Genomic DNA, 19180 nt, shown 5'->3' with positions numbered 1-19180 from the left:
CCTGGTTACCACAGTGACTGGGCTGTGGATAGCGGTGTTCTTCCTAATGCATTCGGTCATATTAATGTTAATTTTCAGGCCGGCCTATCTACTTGGCTGTCACTGACAAAGTGTTGGTTATCTCTAAGATGTCAGTGTATCTGCTTGCAAGGAAGCTGATGTCATCCACTCTGTGCTTTGCCCTAGAATCTGACACGGAACAGAGATAAGATCTATGCAGGACTTTCCCTGCTTGAATCCCGGTCTTTCCTGGCAAATAGTTTTCTCAATTGCAGCTGATAGTCTCTTCAGTATAATGTGGCTGAAAATTTTGCACGTTAGGGACAACAAAGTTATACCTCGCCAGTTGTTACCGTTGGCAAAGTCCCACTTCTTTGTTATTTTGATGATAAGTCCCATCTTCCATTCGTAAGGTGAGCTTTCATGTTGGCCATATCTTCTAGAAGATATTGCAATGGATATTAGGGATTTCCTAATTTTCCTTCCTCAGCATTTCAGAAAAAATTGCGTCTTCCTCAGGTGCCTTCCCATTTTTGAACTTTGCATCTCTAACCTTCTCTTTCGTGCTATCATCTAAACAAAAATCCATGTCTTCCTCTGGCTCTGTTATGACTGGCAACACCGATTGAGAGTGCCTGTTCAGGATGTGTTTAAAATTATCTTTCCATCTTGCTATTTTCTCTGTCAAATCAAAGAGAACCGTCCCATCTGTTGTTTTCAGGGGCCAGGAAAGATTCCTTCCATAGTCTCCTTTTTGTCAGCTTCTTGGCGATCTGATAAAGGGTCTTCATATCTTTGAGGTTGGCAGCATTCTTTGCTTCAACGGCAAGTTTCTCTATATAATCTCGTTTATCTTGCGGTCTTATAGTTCCCCTCTTTGTCCTTCTCTCTGCATTCGTGAATAATTCTTTCACGAAGCCGAGCTGATTTTTCAACAGTCAGACGCTTCTTCAGGTTCTTCCTCTTTTTCACTCTACCTCATGCAAGTGCACTCAGGATCCAACAACAACAAGCTTTATTTGCATTACTACATAGGAATTTGGTAGTATTGCAAAAGCCACTTAAATTTAATTACATACTATTTTATTAACTAAGATATCTAGTAAAGTAGAAAATAACATAACATTTAATTATTCGAAGTGGTGATCATTGTAACGAAATTGTCTCTCAATTCAAAGCATGCCGAGATAAATAAAATTAGCTTAATGTTTACAAAGTATTCAGTGGAATTCATAAGATGTGATAATAGAGTTTCGCGTGGTAGTAGTCGTAGTAATGGAAGTTTGGATTCTATTTTAGAGAAGAATGTCTCGTACCTGAGAATAAGCTGGGCAATCTAACAAAAAGTGAGTTTCATCTTCAATTTTGTTGGATCCATTCCTTTTTCGTCTCTTATAGCCAAAGGTTGCATTTCCAGCCTCCTCCATAGCTTTGTTAAGGTCACGAATGGTCATTTCCTTTTGATCTTCCAGAATACTGAAACTGTTCTTTAGCGAGACGATAAAGTTTCTTTTGACTTCGAGATGGTTGAGTTTAGAGACTTGTTGCAGACTTTCCTTTCTGTAGAACTTGCACGTCTCAGTTTGAGCGACATTTTGCTACAACAAGGTGGTGGTCACTTTCTACCTTTGCTTCTTGGCGTCTGGTCATCTCATCTTGGACCCAGCGACGCCATTTATTCGACTTGGCTCTCCGTCTTCCCATCAGGCGATTTTCCAGGTGATCTTGTGAGTGTTTCTGTACTCAAAAAGTGTACCTCCAATGATTCGGTTGTTCCAAGTTCGTCACAAAAGCTGCATAGTCTTTCTCCATTATTGCTCAAAATGCGCAATCGATGTTTCCACATCGTCTTTTCTCTTTCAGTGTTGTTGCTTCCAACCCAGGTATTAAGATCACCAAGGGCAAATAAGACATCATGCTTTAGCACTACTTCACCTGTTGCTTGTAGGCGTTCGTAAAAGGTGTTTTTCGCATCTTCCTCTGCTTCTTCTGTTGGTGCGAAGGCTATTAATGGTATAGACTGTTTGGCGAATTTAGAGTTAAATTTGCAGTTGGCAACAGTGTTATGGTGTGGGTATTGTCTCAAAATCTTCAATTTCAATCTTCAAAGCCAAAAAAGAGCAGATCCTTCACACCTCAACTTAACCCCCCCCCCCCCTCCCCCTCCCATTTCCCGGGCATTTTATTCTAAGTAGAAAGTATTCTATTGTTGCAGCTACTCGAGAAACAGCTCTATTACAAGCTATTACCGCTGCCGCCATCACACATGAAATAACGCTTCAGTGCAGAGAGAACAAAATACCCGAATGTCGATGCGTCGAATTGAAGAACAGACAGCCAAAAGGTGGCAATGGAGACTGGCAGTGGGGAGGCTGCAGTGATAACATCTGGTTCGGTGAAAACATGACAAGAAGCTTCATCGATAGTATGCAGCAAGGAGATAACGCGCGGAAAGCAGTCAATCTGCATAATTATGACATAGGAAGAAAGGTAGGTGCTAGATTTTTTGGATATTTTAGAGTTTGGGAACAAATTTTCAGTGGTGTGTCACTTGATCAACGATCCAGAGATCACGTCATTTTACTTCGGACTGGCTACTAAGGGCTGGATATACCGTAGAATTCCGGTTATAAGCCCTGGGCTTATACAACTTCGTAAGGGTTTTTGGGTGGGCTTATAAGAGGAGGGGCTTATATTCGGGAGGGCTTATAAGCGGAAGGAAAAAAACGTTTCGAAACGAGCCTCGGGAGTGTTGATCGAAATACGTTTTTAAGTTAAAAACGCACAAAAAAGCAACATTTAGCCCTGTTCAGTACTGTCATCCGGTAGAGGGGGGCTTATATCCGGGGGGGCTTATAACCGGATGTATTTGTTTGTTTCCAGGTTGATGGGCCTATAACCGGGGGGGCTTATAAGCGGGGGGGCTTATAACCGGAATTTTACGGTATACCAAACAAAGCCTGGAAAAAACATTGTGATGCATTATCATCCAGGTTGAGTAAGAGTAACTGGTCAACATTGTCCTGGTTCTTTCGCTACATACTTTGGAGTGGTCATGACTGATCAGTTATGAGGTCACATCATGCTAAAACGACGTCATTTTTTAGAATACGCCTTCTTGGATTTCTACGGCATGAAATAAAACATTTTTATATCACGATGAAGAAGTGTGCCCACCCCTTCTCCCAGTCCAAACAGCTTTCACTAAACAGCACCAAAAACGATATGCTGCCTTTTCTTTAAGCATCATTTTGGCCACGAGCTTAGATGTTTGAATATGCTGTTTGCTTTGCGAGACACCATCGTGACCTCTGGCGTCATTTAGATTTACTACACCGTGCTGATGAGTTCAAGTAAGAACGAAACAGCTGTCCGCGGCTGCAACTTTACTTTATGGGTTCTAGTCGTGCTTGTGTCTCGCAAAGTCTACTTTTCACGCAGTGTTAGCCTTGCTGTATTGTTTGTTATGTTATTTCAATTCTTTGGATAAAAATGAACCATTCACTTATGTGTCCTGTTTAAACAGGTTGTTAAATTGACCATGCAGAGAGAATGCTTGTGCCATGGTGTCACCGGAAGTTGTAATTTCAAAACTTGCTGGAAATCGCTGGCACCATTCAGTGTGGTTGGTGCGGTAACGAAAGAGATGTATCACCACGCTGAGAAAGTTAACGTCTTCGATGACGTGCTGCGAGGGCAAGACAATAAACGAGTCACAAGGAGAGACAAAAAACTGGTTTTTCTTGATTCTTCCCCTGACTACTGCGTGCGAAACAAGACGGCTGGCTCGCTGGGCTTGCTGGGAAGGACCTGCAGGAGTGATGACGTAAGCACAAGCAAATGCAAATCGCTTTGCGATTCGTGTAATCTGGGACACAAGACAGAGGAACAAACAAAGAGCGTCAGATGTAGGTGTAAGCTTGTATGGTGCTGTAGCGTTGAATGCAAAACGTGCACCAAAAATTATTTTCTAACAACTTGTACACCGCGATAGGTGTTAAAGGTTTTTCTTACCGACACACGATCGCGAGCAGTAAGACTGCAAACCTAAAAACCCATTGAAAATAGTCATATACCAAAACCTTAGAAAAGCGTTGTTAATTTGGTTATTAATAATGTGTCTAACTTAATTTAAACTCAGGGATTCTCTATATACATTTTTTATTATCATTATTATTATTCTCTATATACATGTGTGTACTTTTGGCCATGAAATAACACTAGGTAGTTTTCGTTAAGGTTTTTTGTATCACCGAAGACCCCAATATGTTTAACATTCTCTCGTGTCAAGCACGTGCCTTGCGGTCTCAATGGATACATAGCGCAGTGAACGCACGAGAATTCAATTTAAGGTGGTACATATGGCTAAAATGCGTCTAAAAAGAGCCCATTTTAAGATATTTTATTAACTTTGTTTAAATTCCTAGATTCACTATTCTCTAGTAATTTTTACCGTAGAATCCAAATTTGAATTAAAATTTTTCGATTTCCGGTCATAAAGGTGTGAAAATTGACACCTTAAAATGTCACTCAAAATAATAATTTTCTCCATTTCTTTTCTTTGAATAGCTTTCTTCTTTGTACTATCAAATACCTGTATAAAAACAATTCTTATGTGACTTAGCCGACATCCAGTTGTTATTTCTACGGAAAATAATCGACCATCTCTAAGCCAGTCACGTGTCATATCATAATCGGGCATAATATCGATCCGATGCTACGAAAAATGTCGGCTAAGTCAGGGAACTTAGCTCCATTTGTGTGTATTAACTCTGCCAAATTTCACAAGAATTCAATAAAACGCATGGAAAATATTTCAATTTTCGTCTCACACATGCTGAGAATCCGTCGAATTTTGCCTGTTTTTGTGGCTTCGTTCGCACAATTCTTGTCCGCCACGTTTGTTTTCGGTTGTCCATGCTGCATTGGCTTCTGGGTCACGTATTTCGTGGAAGAAACGAAGAAAATGACGTATTTCGAGCGTGCTACGTGTCCTCGAGAGAAACAAAAGGAGAGACCCTAGCAACCGCCATAAACAATGGTACTGCGATCCTTCTATCAGCGGTAACAATGCGCACTTGCTATTACGCATAAGCATCGCGCGTGTTCGAGTAAACATATCGAGTGTACACGCAAGGATATTTAGATGCTTCGCCGTGGAGATTCAAGTTCTGCTGTTATACAGCTTATAATTTTGTAATTTTTTCGTTGGAATTAGTCTGTGAAGGATAAGCGAAATATCCTGCGACAACAGTGGCGTTCTATTGTGTTTACAGCACACACAAAAGGAGATGGACGCGCGTATAATTTTCGTACGATCGATCGCGACAAGATGAAAAGTATTCTGGCTGGTTCGAATGCTTCAATAGCTGAAAAGAGTTCAAAGATGTTTCCGAACCGTTTTTTCGTGTAGTACGTGAAGTTTATTCTTTGCTGTTGTGGCCTAATCAACATTCGATTATAGCTTAAAAGCCCATGTCGAGAAAACATCCCACGAAGACATGCAGTTGTGGATCGGCCAGGGATATTCATAATGAACCAAGATAATGAACCAAGATCGATCGGGCGGTTAATACGTATGAAGATACTCTAATAAAGGTGGAATTATTTTCGCCGAAATGGCCATGTAAGTAGTTGCAAGATAAACTGGTCTAAACTTACATTTCTCAATTGACTTGTCAGCTTTTATTTACTGATCGCGGTAGGCTTTTCGTTGTGTGATTGTGTCCATGTCCCGGCTACATTTAGCTTCACCATTTGAGATATTAAAGTATTATGAGAGAATATATTGGTATTCGCTGTTGTTATAGCTGGTTGTTTTAGATTTAACTGAGCTTTCGATGCCTGTTGCTTTGCTGTAGCTTCGATGGCATCCTGCAGTTCGCGAGACCGGAAGCGAGTAAACACGCAAAATTTCAAAATGGCGGCTCAAAATGGCGGACCTGACAACGAATTTCAATCTTCGCTTTCTCCAAAAAAAAGTGGACAGCGAGCCTCTACTCCGAAAATAACAACATAACTACACAAAAACTACAATATAAGCCAAACTGCGAGAAAAAATTTTTTTTGCGCTTCAGCCATATGTACCACCTTAACTGTACATTGGGAGGTATAAGGAAGGGCATATACTAAAACCCGAAACAACGAAACGAAACCACCGAAACGAAACGACCGAAACCGCCGAAACGAGCGAAACGAAACCGCCGAAACAACCGAAACGAGCGAAACGAAACGAAATCACCGAAACAAGCAAAACTTCAAGAATTCCGTCACGTACTTACCGTGCTATACACTCAGTTTAGCCTACTATACACTCCGGTTAGCCTACTATAAACCCCGGTTAGCCTACTACACAATCAGGTTAGCCTACGTTTCACTTAGGTTAGCCTACGTTTCACTTAGGTTAGCCTACTATGCACTCCGGTTAGCCTGTTTACGGTTAGCTCTCAATAATTGTAATGGGTTTTGCTTGTTTCGGTGATTTCGTCTCGTTTCGCTCGTTTCGGCCGTTTCGGTGGTTTCGTTTCGGTGGTTTCGTTTCGGTCGTTTCGTTTCGTTGTTTCGGGTTTTAGTACATGCCATAAGGAAGTGTTTATTTTAAAAATGTCGGCACAGTGGAGACAGTAGGGAGCAAAACAAAGAAAAGCTGAACTCCAGATTAAATTTAGTGCAAAGTACACGAAGGAATATTTCCCTTCAGACATAGCTTTTCCAGGCTGCATATCCGAAATTGAGACATGTAACCGGTAACGAGCTTAGAGTACTAGTTAGAAGCCAATCACAACCTGTATGGCGCCCTGCCACAGTTTACCAATTGTAAACTGATATCTTTCTATTATAATCAGGTAGTTTTTAAGAGTATAAAACCTGATAACCTCGAAAGTGTATGCACGTCGCACGGGAGTTCTTCCAGAAGGAATCTACAGTAAGGGGCTAACCCGAGGAAAAAAGTTTTATTTATCCAGCATGTTACTACCGTAGAACCCCGGTAACTCGAACTCGGATAACTCGAACGACCCCGCTAACTCGAACACACTTCCATTTCCTTTGGATTTGAACTCACTTTTCAGTCATTTTTACTCGGTTAACTCGAACTCGGATAACTCGAAACCCCGCTAACTCGAACTAAATTTCGTTTCCCTTGATCAAAATTTGGGTCAAATTTACCCCGATAACTCGAATCCCAGTTCTTGCAACTCACCACGGTTGCCCATTTACTAGAGCAACAAAACAGATCACGTATTTGACAGCCTTTTCCACTCTTATCCTAAGAATTTGTGATCGTGTTAGAGTTTCTGATGAGATAAGTTTAATTTGCACTGCACTGTATACTGAAGTGCTGTAAAATCAGTAAACTATCAATCATTAACTTGGCAAATTAAATATTCAATCTACCCCGATAACTCGAAACCCCGCTAACTCGACGAATGGTTTTTCGTTTCCATTCAGAGTTCGAGTTACCGGGGTTCTACTGTATTTAAAAGTGACACAGCCAATCTACTGGTGTGTGCAATCCTTGTTGGATTTTATAATAACCTAGTACTTTTGGACTTGAAAGTCGTCTTTCACAGAATGACAGGTGAATTTGAAGGGCTAAGCTCGACTAATTAGTTTTGTGAATTTGTCATTACCGTTAACTTAACCCTTAAATTCTCTGGTTTTTCCCCATGTCACGTGTCCCATGAACTTTTATCGAGCACTGCTGATTTAGCCCAGATATTGAATTAATGTTAGTAATAACAGTCGGTGGGAAAACTAAATTTCAATATTACGTATATAGCATTTTAACATTTCAGTTAGTAGGGACAGGAATTATGAACTTCTGTCAGTACTTGATATCTTAAAAACATATCAAGCTACTGTGTATTAGTTTAATTTGTAAGCCAAGAAATGGCCGTCGAGATCGACCTCGTAATAATAATCATGTTCAAATGTAACAATAAGTTAGGTTGCTAGTTACCCAAATAGGCTTTTAATGACTTTAAAAAAAAATAATTCAGTAATACGGTGTGTATATTTGATGTCATGTCACTGAGTTTCCGGGAATATAAAAAGTGTGATGTTTTCCGTGTAGGAAGGGGGCTACTTGCAAGTGGACTATAAGGGGAAGCTCCGCCCGGAAGGGATTATACTTTTTCCTGGCTGTAGGTATATAAAACGGTAGGACTTCGGGACAGAGCCTCCAGCCCAAACAAGATGTTTCTCTCTTCTATCTTCACTCGAAGAATTCTTCCCTCCGCTCCCCTTGAGAAAGGACAAGAAATGTCTACATATAAGATTCGACCTCACAAATAACATGAAGATGACGAAACGCTTCAGCAATATTCTTGAAGTATTCTCTGCTTGTGCTGGCTTTTTATTGCTAACTCCATCCATGGATTTCTCTTATGTAATCAGAATGGAATTTTTCGAGTTCAATCTCAAACGTCTCTGGAGTGAGGAAACAGGCTCTTCTGTTTCGGGTTCGTGCTGACCTCTTGTTTGTGTTTCGCGTTGGCTTTCGAATGTGGGAGGAAGATGGAGGTGTAGTCTCGTCTCTCGCCGATTGCGCAAACCCCAGACTGAGAGAGGATGCTGGCAAGCTGGGGAGAATTGACGCTGAGAAGCATATCGCAGCATAATGGGCGGGTCTCCTTTAAATTTCAGGTTTGGGAGTGGTGCTGGTGCAATTTGTGGTATTCGGTTCTTTCGCAACAGTCATTAACTCAAATCGTTTCCGTTTTAATTACGTCATCATCATTGCAACGTGGCGTCAAGATACCAATAGTCTTGTAAATACATAAAAAAGACGCTTTTCTTTCGATGGAAAAGAACAACGAAAACTCTAGGATGGAGAACAAAAGAATAAAGATTTTTTTTTCGCAGCCTAGAAACTTTTCCAAAAATGCGGAACGACAAAACGCCGTTTTCCATGAAAATTTTCAGCAAACCGTGCCGGTCTAAACTGTGGCTTGATAAAACCCTGATTCCCACACTGGCCACGTCATAAACTCGAATTCAGTCATAAACAAAACCTTCGGCATTACAACAACTTTACTAAGGTTTTTAGAACTAATTAAGAACAAAAGACGAGGAAAGTTCAGTTTGAGAATTGAGAAAGTTATTACTCTGGTTGGCCTCTCATGTTAATGGGGGCGAACTTTTCAACGGCGGTTCTCTTCCAAGTGGGACAGAATTCCCTTCCATGTATTCAGCGTTGGAAATATTCTCACAATTTTAAACAACGTTTTTGGTCGAGCAACTTAATCACACCCCTGAACTGATGTTCACTACACACATTGTTTTGTTACCCTTTTAACTCTTCCGAAAATCAATAGGACAGAAAAAAAAAAGCGGAAGACTTTGTGTTTGCGACATTCTTAAATAAATTTAGTAAAAGCTAAAGTTTAGCTTTGTTCATAATTCAGCTTATGTACCGGCGACTGCATCTTCGACCGTTTTCGTCTAAAGCAACTGTCGTTTTGAGATGTAACCTGTTGTTTAATCTAAATCCAACTGACAATAAATTTTATAAGTGTTTTCACTTCAATTTGGACCGTCAACCATAACAATTAACATGTATGTTTTACGCAAATAATTCTCTTGTAAGTTTTATGTTAGCAAGCCGTAAGTTTGCGGCGACATTGACAATATTAGGTGTGCCTTGAAAATACGTTTCGCTCCTGTGGCATCATAATAATCATAAACTCATCGTAGCCCAGTCAAGCAAAAAGAAAATGACGTCTGAATTGTCGGAAGATTATCAGAGGCTTAATGAATTGTAATCAGATAACAACACTATTGTTTTATTGAGTTGAATAAAAAAGCTATCACCTTATAAGACGGTGCCGACTCACTCACACCTCCACCCACTTGGGAAATTTTTGCATAATAAGAGTTGTTATTCTTTTGTTTGGGTGTTTTGTTAATGAGTTTATTTGTTTTTACCAACCCGATAAAGAAAGAACACATGAGCTGCGGCATTCAATTGATCTTAACTCACCCGGATAGTCTGTGCTTGTAAACCACGACTCATGATGTTATCCACAGTACTTTCGTTTTTTCTCACTGTTTGTGTGCAACAAGGATATACCAGAACCGCGTAAGTTGAAAGTTTAGTTTAACAGAATAATTTAAGTGATTTTTCAAGCGTGATTGATTCGTAAACCGCGAAAAATTTCGTCCTATAGTCTAAGAGATGGTCGTAAAGTTAAGTTTGCGAAGGGTTGTTTTGTGGTGCGTGCGAAAGCGCGCAAATTCACGTTAAATCGAAACGTTTTTTCAACTTACATTTAGCTGAACATTTCGATCATAAAGTGGCTCGTCACACACGAAAGAGCCGGAACGGACAGACGAGACAGCAGAAAAGCTTAGTCTTGTAACTAACTCCTATGTTGCAAAGAGGAAAAAACTTTTCTAAAGAGAATCTCGTCTACTGCACTTCTCAATAAAGCTGCATGTTAGCCTTGCAGAACATATAAGTGCAGTGTCTTTTCCACTCATGCTTGAGTTTGACCGGAAACTTTGAGTGGAATAAAAATTCAATAAGTTTATGAACTTCTTTCATGTAAGCAGCGACGCTTAGTATAATTACTACGAACAGCTAATTTTATCCCAAGTAAACCTTCTTGATCTTTGGAACACTTTAAACGCGCTCAGTACAAAATGTTTTCCGTGCAAATGTCTCAAGTGCTGCATGCATGCTTACAATTAAATAAGTTGAGTTACTTAAAGTGTTACCATTCCCACCCGCAGTATGATTGATCATCAAATAATTACTTGTGTCTTCTTAATATTTTGTCAACAGATCCGACATCCTTGGACAAGAGGTGAGTTTTTTTAAAAAACTCAAAAACTCCCATCACTTTATTTAACACGATTCTAAGATTATTTAGGGATGGTTTAGAATGAATCCTTTGGCTTTGGTGATTCCACGTTTGCTTTCATGACAACAGGCTCAAATAAAGCAACGCAAACCTCTTGAGAGCATTCCAGTTATAACCAATCTATATTAGTATATTTGGCTTATACTTTGACCTGAAGCCAGATTAGTTAATTGTCCCGTTTGTAAACTAGCTGTTTGGCTTTCCAAGTCGTGCATGTCTTTTTCTAGTTGTTAGAACTGCAGCTTACAGCTCTTCTAGCCTTCTAGTCCACACTGAAACTGATACCTATCATCAACAAATTCGATAATTGACTAATATGATCGTTTCATTATACCACTTGTTTTAATTTTTCAGTCCTATCCTTTGTTGTTGGGTATCGTGAAGGAAGGAGGACATCGTGGTCTTCAGGAGTGTCAAAATCAGTTCAAGAACGAGGTCTGGAACTGCACATTGGACAACAAACATGTTCTAAAGGAGCTGCCCATATTTGTGAAAACCACGCTACCTTACGGTAAGGATGCTGTTCTTTTGAGGATTTCGGCCGTATTGTATTGTCCTACTGTTGTGATCGATGTCCTTAGCTTGCTGAACAAAAAGAAACCGGCAAGGCAATTCGCTGCTTGTCGTCTTCTCGTTTGTCGCATCTGCAAGCCCTCTATCGATGTAAAAAAGCTAAGAAAAGAGCTCGGAGACTCAGTCATTGCTGTCTTGAATTGGGTTCTATTCAGGACCAATACTCGATGGGCACCAACTACTTCAACTGGTGGACAAAACCTCTCTTAAATTCGCTTCAGACCGCTCAAAAAGATTTAAACGGCTTAATTTTATTTCTTATTTCCCATGCCAAACCCTCATTTTGCTGCACTCCTAAGAGGGATTGGGTGCATAAGATAACTGTACGCTAATTAGTTAAGACGTTTCTAAGTTTATACTAATGAGTTTTGGTAATGCGATCATCAGTGTCCTTCTCTTTGAACAATTGTGATTTTGTTAGCTACCCGAAAGGCTCAAAACCTCTGAACAGATTAAACGATGTTTAAGAAGTCACAACTCATAATTTGTTCATCTTTAATCAATATTCTTTCTAAATTCTGATTAAGTATGGTATTATTTTCTTGTAGCTACTCGCGAGACCGCTTTCATCCACGCCATAAGCGCTGCCGCCATAACACACGAAATCACGCACCAGTGCCGACAGGGCAACATCCCCGGATGTCCGTGCGCCGAAATAAAGAAACAACGTAAGGCAAAAGATGATTGGCAGTGGGGAGGGTGCAGCGATAACATCCGGTATGGAGAGAAGGAGACGAAACGCTTCATAGATAGACTGGAAAATGGAAATGGCGCTCGAACCGCTTTCAACCTGCATAACAATGAAGTGGGAAGGAAGGTACAGTGAAACAATTTGGCTACATTATTTCGCCTTTACCTTCCACGCATGAGTAAACTGACAGGCGTCTTTCTAGCTTCGCGCGCAGCACTACTTGAAGGGGCTGTGTCATGGCTTACTGCCGATTATTCATAATTATAAAGTTTTGCCAAGTACTGTACTCGCCATGAAACTTTATGTTTGCTAAGAAATTACTTCAGTGGATCTAAATGACAAACTTATAGCTTTATTACAAACAAATGTGTCTCCTGGGCGATATAATTTAAAGTTACAAGCAAAAGAGATTAACTTTGAAACATGTTCAGCCCAGCAGTATTTCAAAAACCAGGAGCCCAGTACGTATGGAGGCTCCTGGTCATGTGGTCATGGGCTCCTGCAAAAACCCATATCGCAATCAAAATCAATCTTCTTCACTTTTCAGGAAATCCGGTAGGTTCTGTTGTATTTGCTGTGTGATTGAAATGTTCCTTTAAACACTGTTTTAAGCGGTTATTTTTATATTTTACCGAATTTGATGGCCATTTCCCATGCATAAATTTGGCTAAAATCCGTGACAGTTTTTTTTTAAGTGAGTAAATCAACAAATAATTTTAAAAAGGTAAAAAAACTCAGTACGAAACAGTCGTAAAACTGATTAAACAGACGGCTCACCTTGAAAACATTTCCAATTCTTGTCTAGCATGTGTGCAGTCGTCTCCTATTTTGTCAAGTTAATTTGTTGTCTGTAAATTTACCTTTCTTACTCGTAAATATCATTGTTGTTTTATTCAAGTTTATCATTACTTGTTTTGTTTATTGCCTTGGAAAACGATCATTTTGAAGTTTCCTTTAATCTGAAATAAATTGTGACCAACTAACATAGTAACTGTGTTCGTGACATAGCTTCTTTATCTTGTGGCCGACGTTTTAAGAAAACACCGTCTATTTGTTTCGCAGGTTGTTCGCGCAAGCCTTAACAGAGAATGCAAGTGTCATGGCGTCACTGGAAGTTGTAATTTGAAAACTTGCTGGAAGCGGCTGTCTACTTTCAGCGTCGTTGGAACGAAGTTAAAAGAGATATACTTCGAAGCTGCGCGCGTATCATTCCAGAACAACAAGCTACAAGAGAGAATTAACAAAAAGCCCAGAGCTGTGTCAGGCAGAGAGAAAAAGCTTGTCTATCTCGACTCGTCCCCAGACTACTGCGTCAGGAACGTCAGTGTGGGATCCCCAGGAATGATGGGAAGGACGTGCAGGGACGACGAGGTTTCGACAAGCAAGTGCAGATCTTTGTGTAACTCTTGTAAACTGCGACATCGAACGGTTCAACATTATAAACAGGTCAAGTGTAAGTGTAAGTTTGTTTGGTGCTGTAGCGTGAAATGCGAGATATGCCCAAAGAAGTTTTCTATGACGACTTGTATGAGAAGGTAAAATACGCAGGACGTAATACTCAAACGGCAAATTACACTGTTATACTAGCAACAGACAAATTCAGCCAATCATAAGGCTGGAAAACCAGATATTACGTTTTCCCGCCAAATATGCAGCGTCCTTCACGTGATTACCGTACCCAAATTCGCAAGTAACCAATCAGAAGCGCGATCTACTGTCCTGATATCCTACGATATCAAGTCACTGACATGATATGCCCCATATCACGGTCACTTTGAAGTTAAGTAGTGTTACTGTACGATGAATTAAGAAGGAGGTTTTACCAATGAAAACAAAACGTTGTAATTTAAATTTAGCGGTGTTTAGCGGTCGTAAAAAGAGAAAAACCTTCCCGCCAAAACTAAACTTAAGCGCCCTCGCCAATTGCGCGATGTTTGCCGACGAGTACTGAGACATTCAGACTGAAAAAATGGAGTCGGAATTTCCAAATTTTTCGCTTAATTTTGGTTTTGAAAATTTAGAGAATGAAACTCTAAACAAACGAGTGGAAAAATAAGGCAGAAGAAGAACTTGGTAAAAGTGTTAAAGACCAAGTCAACACAATTTGCAGTACATACCTTGCAAGCATGGCTTCAACAGAGCTATGAATGTAACCGGACGTTTGGCTGAATTTGGGTACGGTAAATACCTAATCGTACCTTTTAGGTACGCTTCGGCTGCATATCAGGCTCGTTTGGTCTCGCCATGGGTATTTTGGCTCGACTGCGTCTCGCCAAAATACGAACCATGGCTCGACCAAACTCGCCTGATATGCCGCCGAAGCGTACCAAAAAGGTACGATTATTATACCTAATCGTACCTTTTTGGTACGCTTCGGCGGCATATCAGGCGAGTTTGGTCGAGCCATAGTTCGTATTTTGGCGAGACGCAGTCGAGCCAAAATACCCATGGCGAGACCAAACGAGCCTGATATGCCGCCGAAGCGTACCAAAAAGGTACGATTAGGTATTTACCGTACCCAAATTCAGCCAAACATCCGCTGATATTATTCGCTCTGTTGAAGCTATGCTTGCCAGGTACGTAGTTTTAAATGTATTGACCTGCTTGTATTGATACTTTTTTGGTCTTCAACACTTTTATCAAGTTCTCTTCTCACATTGTTTTACTCGTTTGTTTGGAGTTTCATTCTCTACATTTTCAAAATCCAAATTTAGCGGAAAATTTGGAAACTCCGAATCCATTGTTTTAGTCTGAATGTTTCAGTACTCGTCGGCAAACATCGCGCGAGCGCGCTCAATTTTAGTTTTGGCGGGAAAGTTTTTCTCTTTTTACGACAGCTAAACACCGCTAAATTTAATTTACGAAGTTCTGTTTTATTGGTAAAACCTCTTTTCAAATCATTGTACAGTAACACTACTTTACTTCAAAGTGACCATGATATGGTGGCATATCAGGTCAGTGACTTGATATCGTAGGATATCAGGACACTAGATCGCGCTTCTGATTGGCTACTTGCGAATTTGGGTACGGTAAGGTATAAGAACAGTCTCCGATTCTTTCCCGCCCAAAAACTTTGCACGGGATGCCAATGGAACGTAATGTTTCTTTTTTCTAGTCGCAAACAACGAAATATTGTTGATTCTATAATCCGTTCTATGATCGAATAGCCACAAATATTACTCGAAAGACATTGTAAATATGGTAATCATTTAACACGTTTCTTTTAATACTAGTAAAGCCGTGCAACCGTGCGCGCAGTAGTGTGAAAGTTGAACTTGAAACTTGAAACTTAAACTTAAACTTAAGACCTTGTAAGAACGAAGCATTCCTGTACTAGCTCTTATTATGTCCATATGTATATACAGACTCAAATATAATAGGTTGAGTTTAGCGTTCGAGTTGTCGCTATTTAGCTAAATGACTGGGAGCAACTTCAGAATACCCGGCCACTTCATGTACATGTGTCGGGACCTTTTGTAGAACGAGGCATAACACAATAGATTCTATTCTTTTTCAATGACATGTAAATAAGTGGTACTGTTTTAAAAATATTTTAAGCCGAACTGACACTGGACTGAGAAGCCATTTAACATGTAAAAATGGTCGTTTTAATTGTTTTTATTGGAGTGGTAACAGTCAGGTACTGTGTTTCGTACTGGTAGTTAATGTAAAAAAATAAACATCGAATATATTTAGAAAAACTTTGGCTTTGTTTACGGGTGACTAAAAAGAGAATCTGGACAAACAACAACAACCATTTAATAGGAAAACAACATCTTTCATCACCGTCTTTACTGATTTTATAAGCCGAGTGACTTTCTACTTAAAATCTAAAAGCAAACACAGCTTTAAAAGAGCAAGAGCTCCTCGCAGCCGGAGTTTCTCTCGGTTACCGTTAGCGGTAAGAGATTATTAGCACTGCTGATCCCTTTGGATGGGAGCTAGTCTGATCTCGGTATATAACTGGACTAACCCATCCCTACTGCAAAATACAGCCGCTTTTCATGCCTCCCCACCCCCTCCGGTCAAATTGGCTTAGCAATCCAGAGGCGGTTGAATTCGCAGGTTACCCATTCCTCAACTTTATGATTTTCTATATTCCCCCGGAATTTTATTTGTAAACCCTTTTTTACCCTGAACTCGATTTAAAGGGTATTTCATTGCAAAATAATGTGTTGTCTGAAATCATAAATCAGATAAATAGCCTGGGTTCTTAACCATATATGCAAATGAGATCTGCCGTCATTCATTGATCAAAACAGAACAAGAACAAGGCAACAGGTATCTGTCAGAGTTTGGTTATTTTCATTGGCAAAGCTTTGTTCTTTAAAAATTCAAAATGATCTATTTCCCTGATCGTGCATAGATTAGTCTTCTTTTAAAGGATTTAAACACGAGAAGAAACGGTAAATTGACTGTAAGTATATTTTTCTTTTAAACCGTATTTAATAAGAAATTAAGAGTTGAACAAGTCCCGGCTACCTTGACGTTTAGCTGTATTGTCATTTTATTTGCATTCAAATTTTATGTACCGTAAACAGGTAAACACAAAAACTAACTAGTCGAGCAACTGGTGGTTTTCTAAACGCTTACTACCTTCATGTCAGATGCAAGTAATGTTTCCAGCTTTCTTAATTCTTAACGCTTATATTGAGTAGCAAGAAAGCTGCTAAGCCAGAGTTACCCGGTCGATCCAAAACTTGCAACATTTGTTCGCCCCACTCATTGCAAGACCCGGCGAGTTCATTTGAAAACACACATATGGCTTCACGTGCATCACGTGCCGCTACGCCTAATGGACCACGTGATCGAGTTGGTCAAGTGTACCACTGACGCGTTGCAAATCCAACTCGCGTCGTCCGTACGCTTTCTCCAACTTAAGGCCCTGTTTACACGGGTCTGGACAAATTTTTGCACGGACAAAAACTTGCATCACTTTGCGTTTACACGGGACCGCGGAACTGGACGAATTTTTGAACGGCTAAGTGTGCAAGTTTTGGACCTGAAAAAAGCAGGTCAAATTTTTGACCGGCACGGTTCCATATTTCGTACGGACTCGTGTAAACACCCGAACCGTGCAACTTTTTGCACAGATAGCGCGGTTAAGGCCTGGAATCTAGTTATATTTTGCCTGGTTGCGTAGCAAAAATGAAACATTTTGTTGCATTATGCCCCTATTTTGTTACATTTTGTTTTAAAAATTTAACAAATTTGAAGTTTAACTTGATCCGTTTTAGTTTGTTTTGGATTCGGTCTTTGTTGAAGCTTCCTGACGCATCGGTACGTCGGGGGAATTTCTCCTTGTCGTTATGAGGGTACTTTTCCAAAAACATTTTGGTTACGTCTTCGTACTTGCTCCTGACCGTTTCCCAATCAACTCCTTCCACTGCTTTTCTTGTTGCTTAATGTAGTCTATGACAGCAGGAGGGCATTTTGCATGCGCATGCGTGCAACCGCTGTACAAAGACCGCGTGATCTTGGGAATAAAAATGGCGCGGAAGATTCAAACTTTGTTTTTTGTACTGTTTATCGTCACATAATTTAATAGAGACGTAAATTTCGCTAAGAAAAAGTGTTTTGTGTGTGGCAAGGCTCTTATAAAGCAGATTTTCTGGCCTGCTTCGGGATCGTTGTTGCAAATAATGGGAAAATATGTGGGACAGGTAGGAAAGCCTTCACCGACAAAAATCAAACAGGCCGTAAAAAGAGGAAACATTTATCCGTGTGCTGGAGTGTGATATATTAGGATCAAAACTTCACATCAAATCAATACAGGCAGAGTGCGAGCAATATTATAGCTTGTCGGGCGATTTTTTGCCTAAAGGGACGGCCACCAAAGAAAAGGGTTTTCCCTGAGGGGATCGACATGTTTGGGTGTTCTGCACATGATAATGCAGCTCACTGATGACTCTAAAGCAAAGCCAACTTGCCCTCGACTGGCAAACAGGGTTTCCTGGAACAAGAACTGCAGTTCTTTAAAACACATTTAGGCGACACAGAAGTAAAACAGCCGTTATAACAGAATGAACATCAAACTTAAAGAAATAAACGTTGAATGAAAAATTGAAAATAACATTGTTTATAGTTAAAAATTATTTCTTAAGACATTTTATACAGCAGTTATTTGAACGTTTCTGAAAAATATATATATCGCTTGTTCGTTTCATGCTATTTTTTGACTGGTGATCAAGGCTAGATTTTGATAAAGGAGCCAAAAATGTACTAATTAACATAGTAAAATGTAAACAAATAGTCTACCAGCAAAGAATTACCATAACACTTTAAAATTAAGACCGATCGCAGTAATTCTTTTCTTGTTCAACAGAATAATTGTGGTATCATCGAAATGTGAAGTTATTTTGACCAATGCTCACGTTTAAGGAAATAATCACAAACGATAGTTTTTCTGTTAGGATAAACCAGCGAGAACGTACGTTAAAGAAAGCTAAAAATTTCCACAATTGACCATTTTTTAACGCTACCTTCGCAGCATTAGACGATAGTTTAAGTACTTCAGGCTCCATATATCATCGGTAGACGCTGGAGATCAAGGCTAGATTTTGAGATTTTTGCATTGTGAGAACGACTAAATTGTAGTTTTATGACAAATCTGAGCAAAATCATGACCACTCGCTCAAACCCGGGATACTTGATTATAACATCGTATAGTTAAAACTGCTGTTTTATACCTTAGTACTAAGTAGCCGTAGCGCTTTGTCCGTTTAGATCTTCCGGCTATTAAAAACATGGGCAAGGTATTTAGGTTCTCGACATTCGGTCGCCATTTTGTCCACGTGCAATGTTTAATACACATAGCCAAAGTCGATCAGATAAACAGCACGCCGACACCAAACTTTGCTTGTTGTTGTCAGAAGATAAAGCAAGGACTCTTAGTATTGTATACAGCAAGTAAAACTTAAAACACGTTTCATTTTGAGCTAGAAATTAGGCCATAAATTGTGGAAAATATGTAAACAATCGATAGCAGAACTTCTCTGTCGTGCGCACTAGTCCATATCGACGCATGCGCACGCAAAATGCCCTCCTGCTG

General features: G+C 39.9%; 3 protein-coding genes across 4 annotated transcripts in view; all 3 read left to right on the top strand.

Moving 5' to 3' along the window:
• The window catches only part of LOC144665538 (anthrax toxin receptor 2-like), a 64190-nt gene that overhangs the window by 1131 nt on the left and 43879 nt on the right, over window positions 1-19180 (top strand). The gene's annotated exons all lie outside the window — the stretch shown is intronic.
• Window positions 1524-3994, top strand: LOC144666657 (protein Wnt-8b-like). The gene is made up of 3 exons (XM_078528049.1): window positions 1524-1779; window positions 2216-2490; window positions 3527-3994. Exons 1-3 carry the CDS (start codon window positions 1524-1526, stop codon window positions 3992-3994), a joined length of 999 nt encoding a protein of 332 aa, XP_078384175.1.
• LOC144665547 (protein Wnt-8b-like) lies at window positions 9946-14293 on the top strand. Its single transcript, XM_078526789.1, has 5 exons — window positions 9946-10081; window positions 10787-10808; window positions 11220-11376; window positions 11987-12255; window positions 13192-14293. The coding sequence occupies exons 1-5, from the start codon at window positions 10014-10016 to the stop codon at window positions 13666-13668; spliced, it is 993 nt and encodes a 330-aa protein (XP_078382915.1). The 5' UTR covers window positions 9946-10013; the 3' UTR covers window positions 13669-14293.

This window comes from Oculina patagonica, chromosome 9, assembly GCF_052425735.1.
Source record: "Oculina patagonica isolate OP01 chromosome 9, crgOcupat, whole genome shotgun sequence".
Lineage (NCBI taxonomy): Eukaryota > Metazoa > Cnidaria > Anthozoa > Scleractinia > Oculinidae > Oculina > Oculina patagonica.
This window is presented reverse-complemented; position numbering and strand designations above follow the sequence as displayed.

What these genes read in the sequence shown, in the direction of transcription:
- LOC144666657 (XM_078528049.1), top strand. Translation starts at nt 1,524, where the DNA reads ATGGTTGAGTTTAGAGACTTGTTGCAGACTTTCCTTTCTGTAGAACTT. An exon ending in CAATGATTCGGTTGTTCCAA is followed by an intron (nt 1,780 to 2,215) that starts GTTCGTCACAAA and finishes CTATTGTTGCAG; the next exon opens with CTACTCGAGAAACAGCTCTA. An exon ending in ATTATGACATAGGAAGAAAG is followed by an intron (nt 2,491 to 3,526) that starts GTAGGTGCTAGA and finishes CTGTTTAAACAG; the next exon opens with GTTGTTAAATTGACCATGCA.
- LOC144665547 (XM_078526789.1), top strand. Translation starts at nt 10,014, where the DNA reads ATGATGTTATCCACAGTACTTTCGTTTTTTCTCACTGTTTGTGTGCAA. An exon ending in CAAGGATATACCAGAACCGC is followed by an intron (nt 10,082 to 10,786) that starts GTAAGTTGAAAG and finishes TTTTGTCAACAG; the next exon opens with ATCCGACATCCTTGGACAAG. An exon ending in GAAAACCACGCTACCTTACG is followed by an intron (nt 11,377 to 11,986) that starts GTAAGGATGCTG and finishes ATTTTCTTGTAG; the next exon opens with CTACTCGCGAGACCGCTTTC.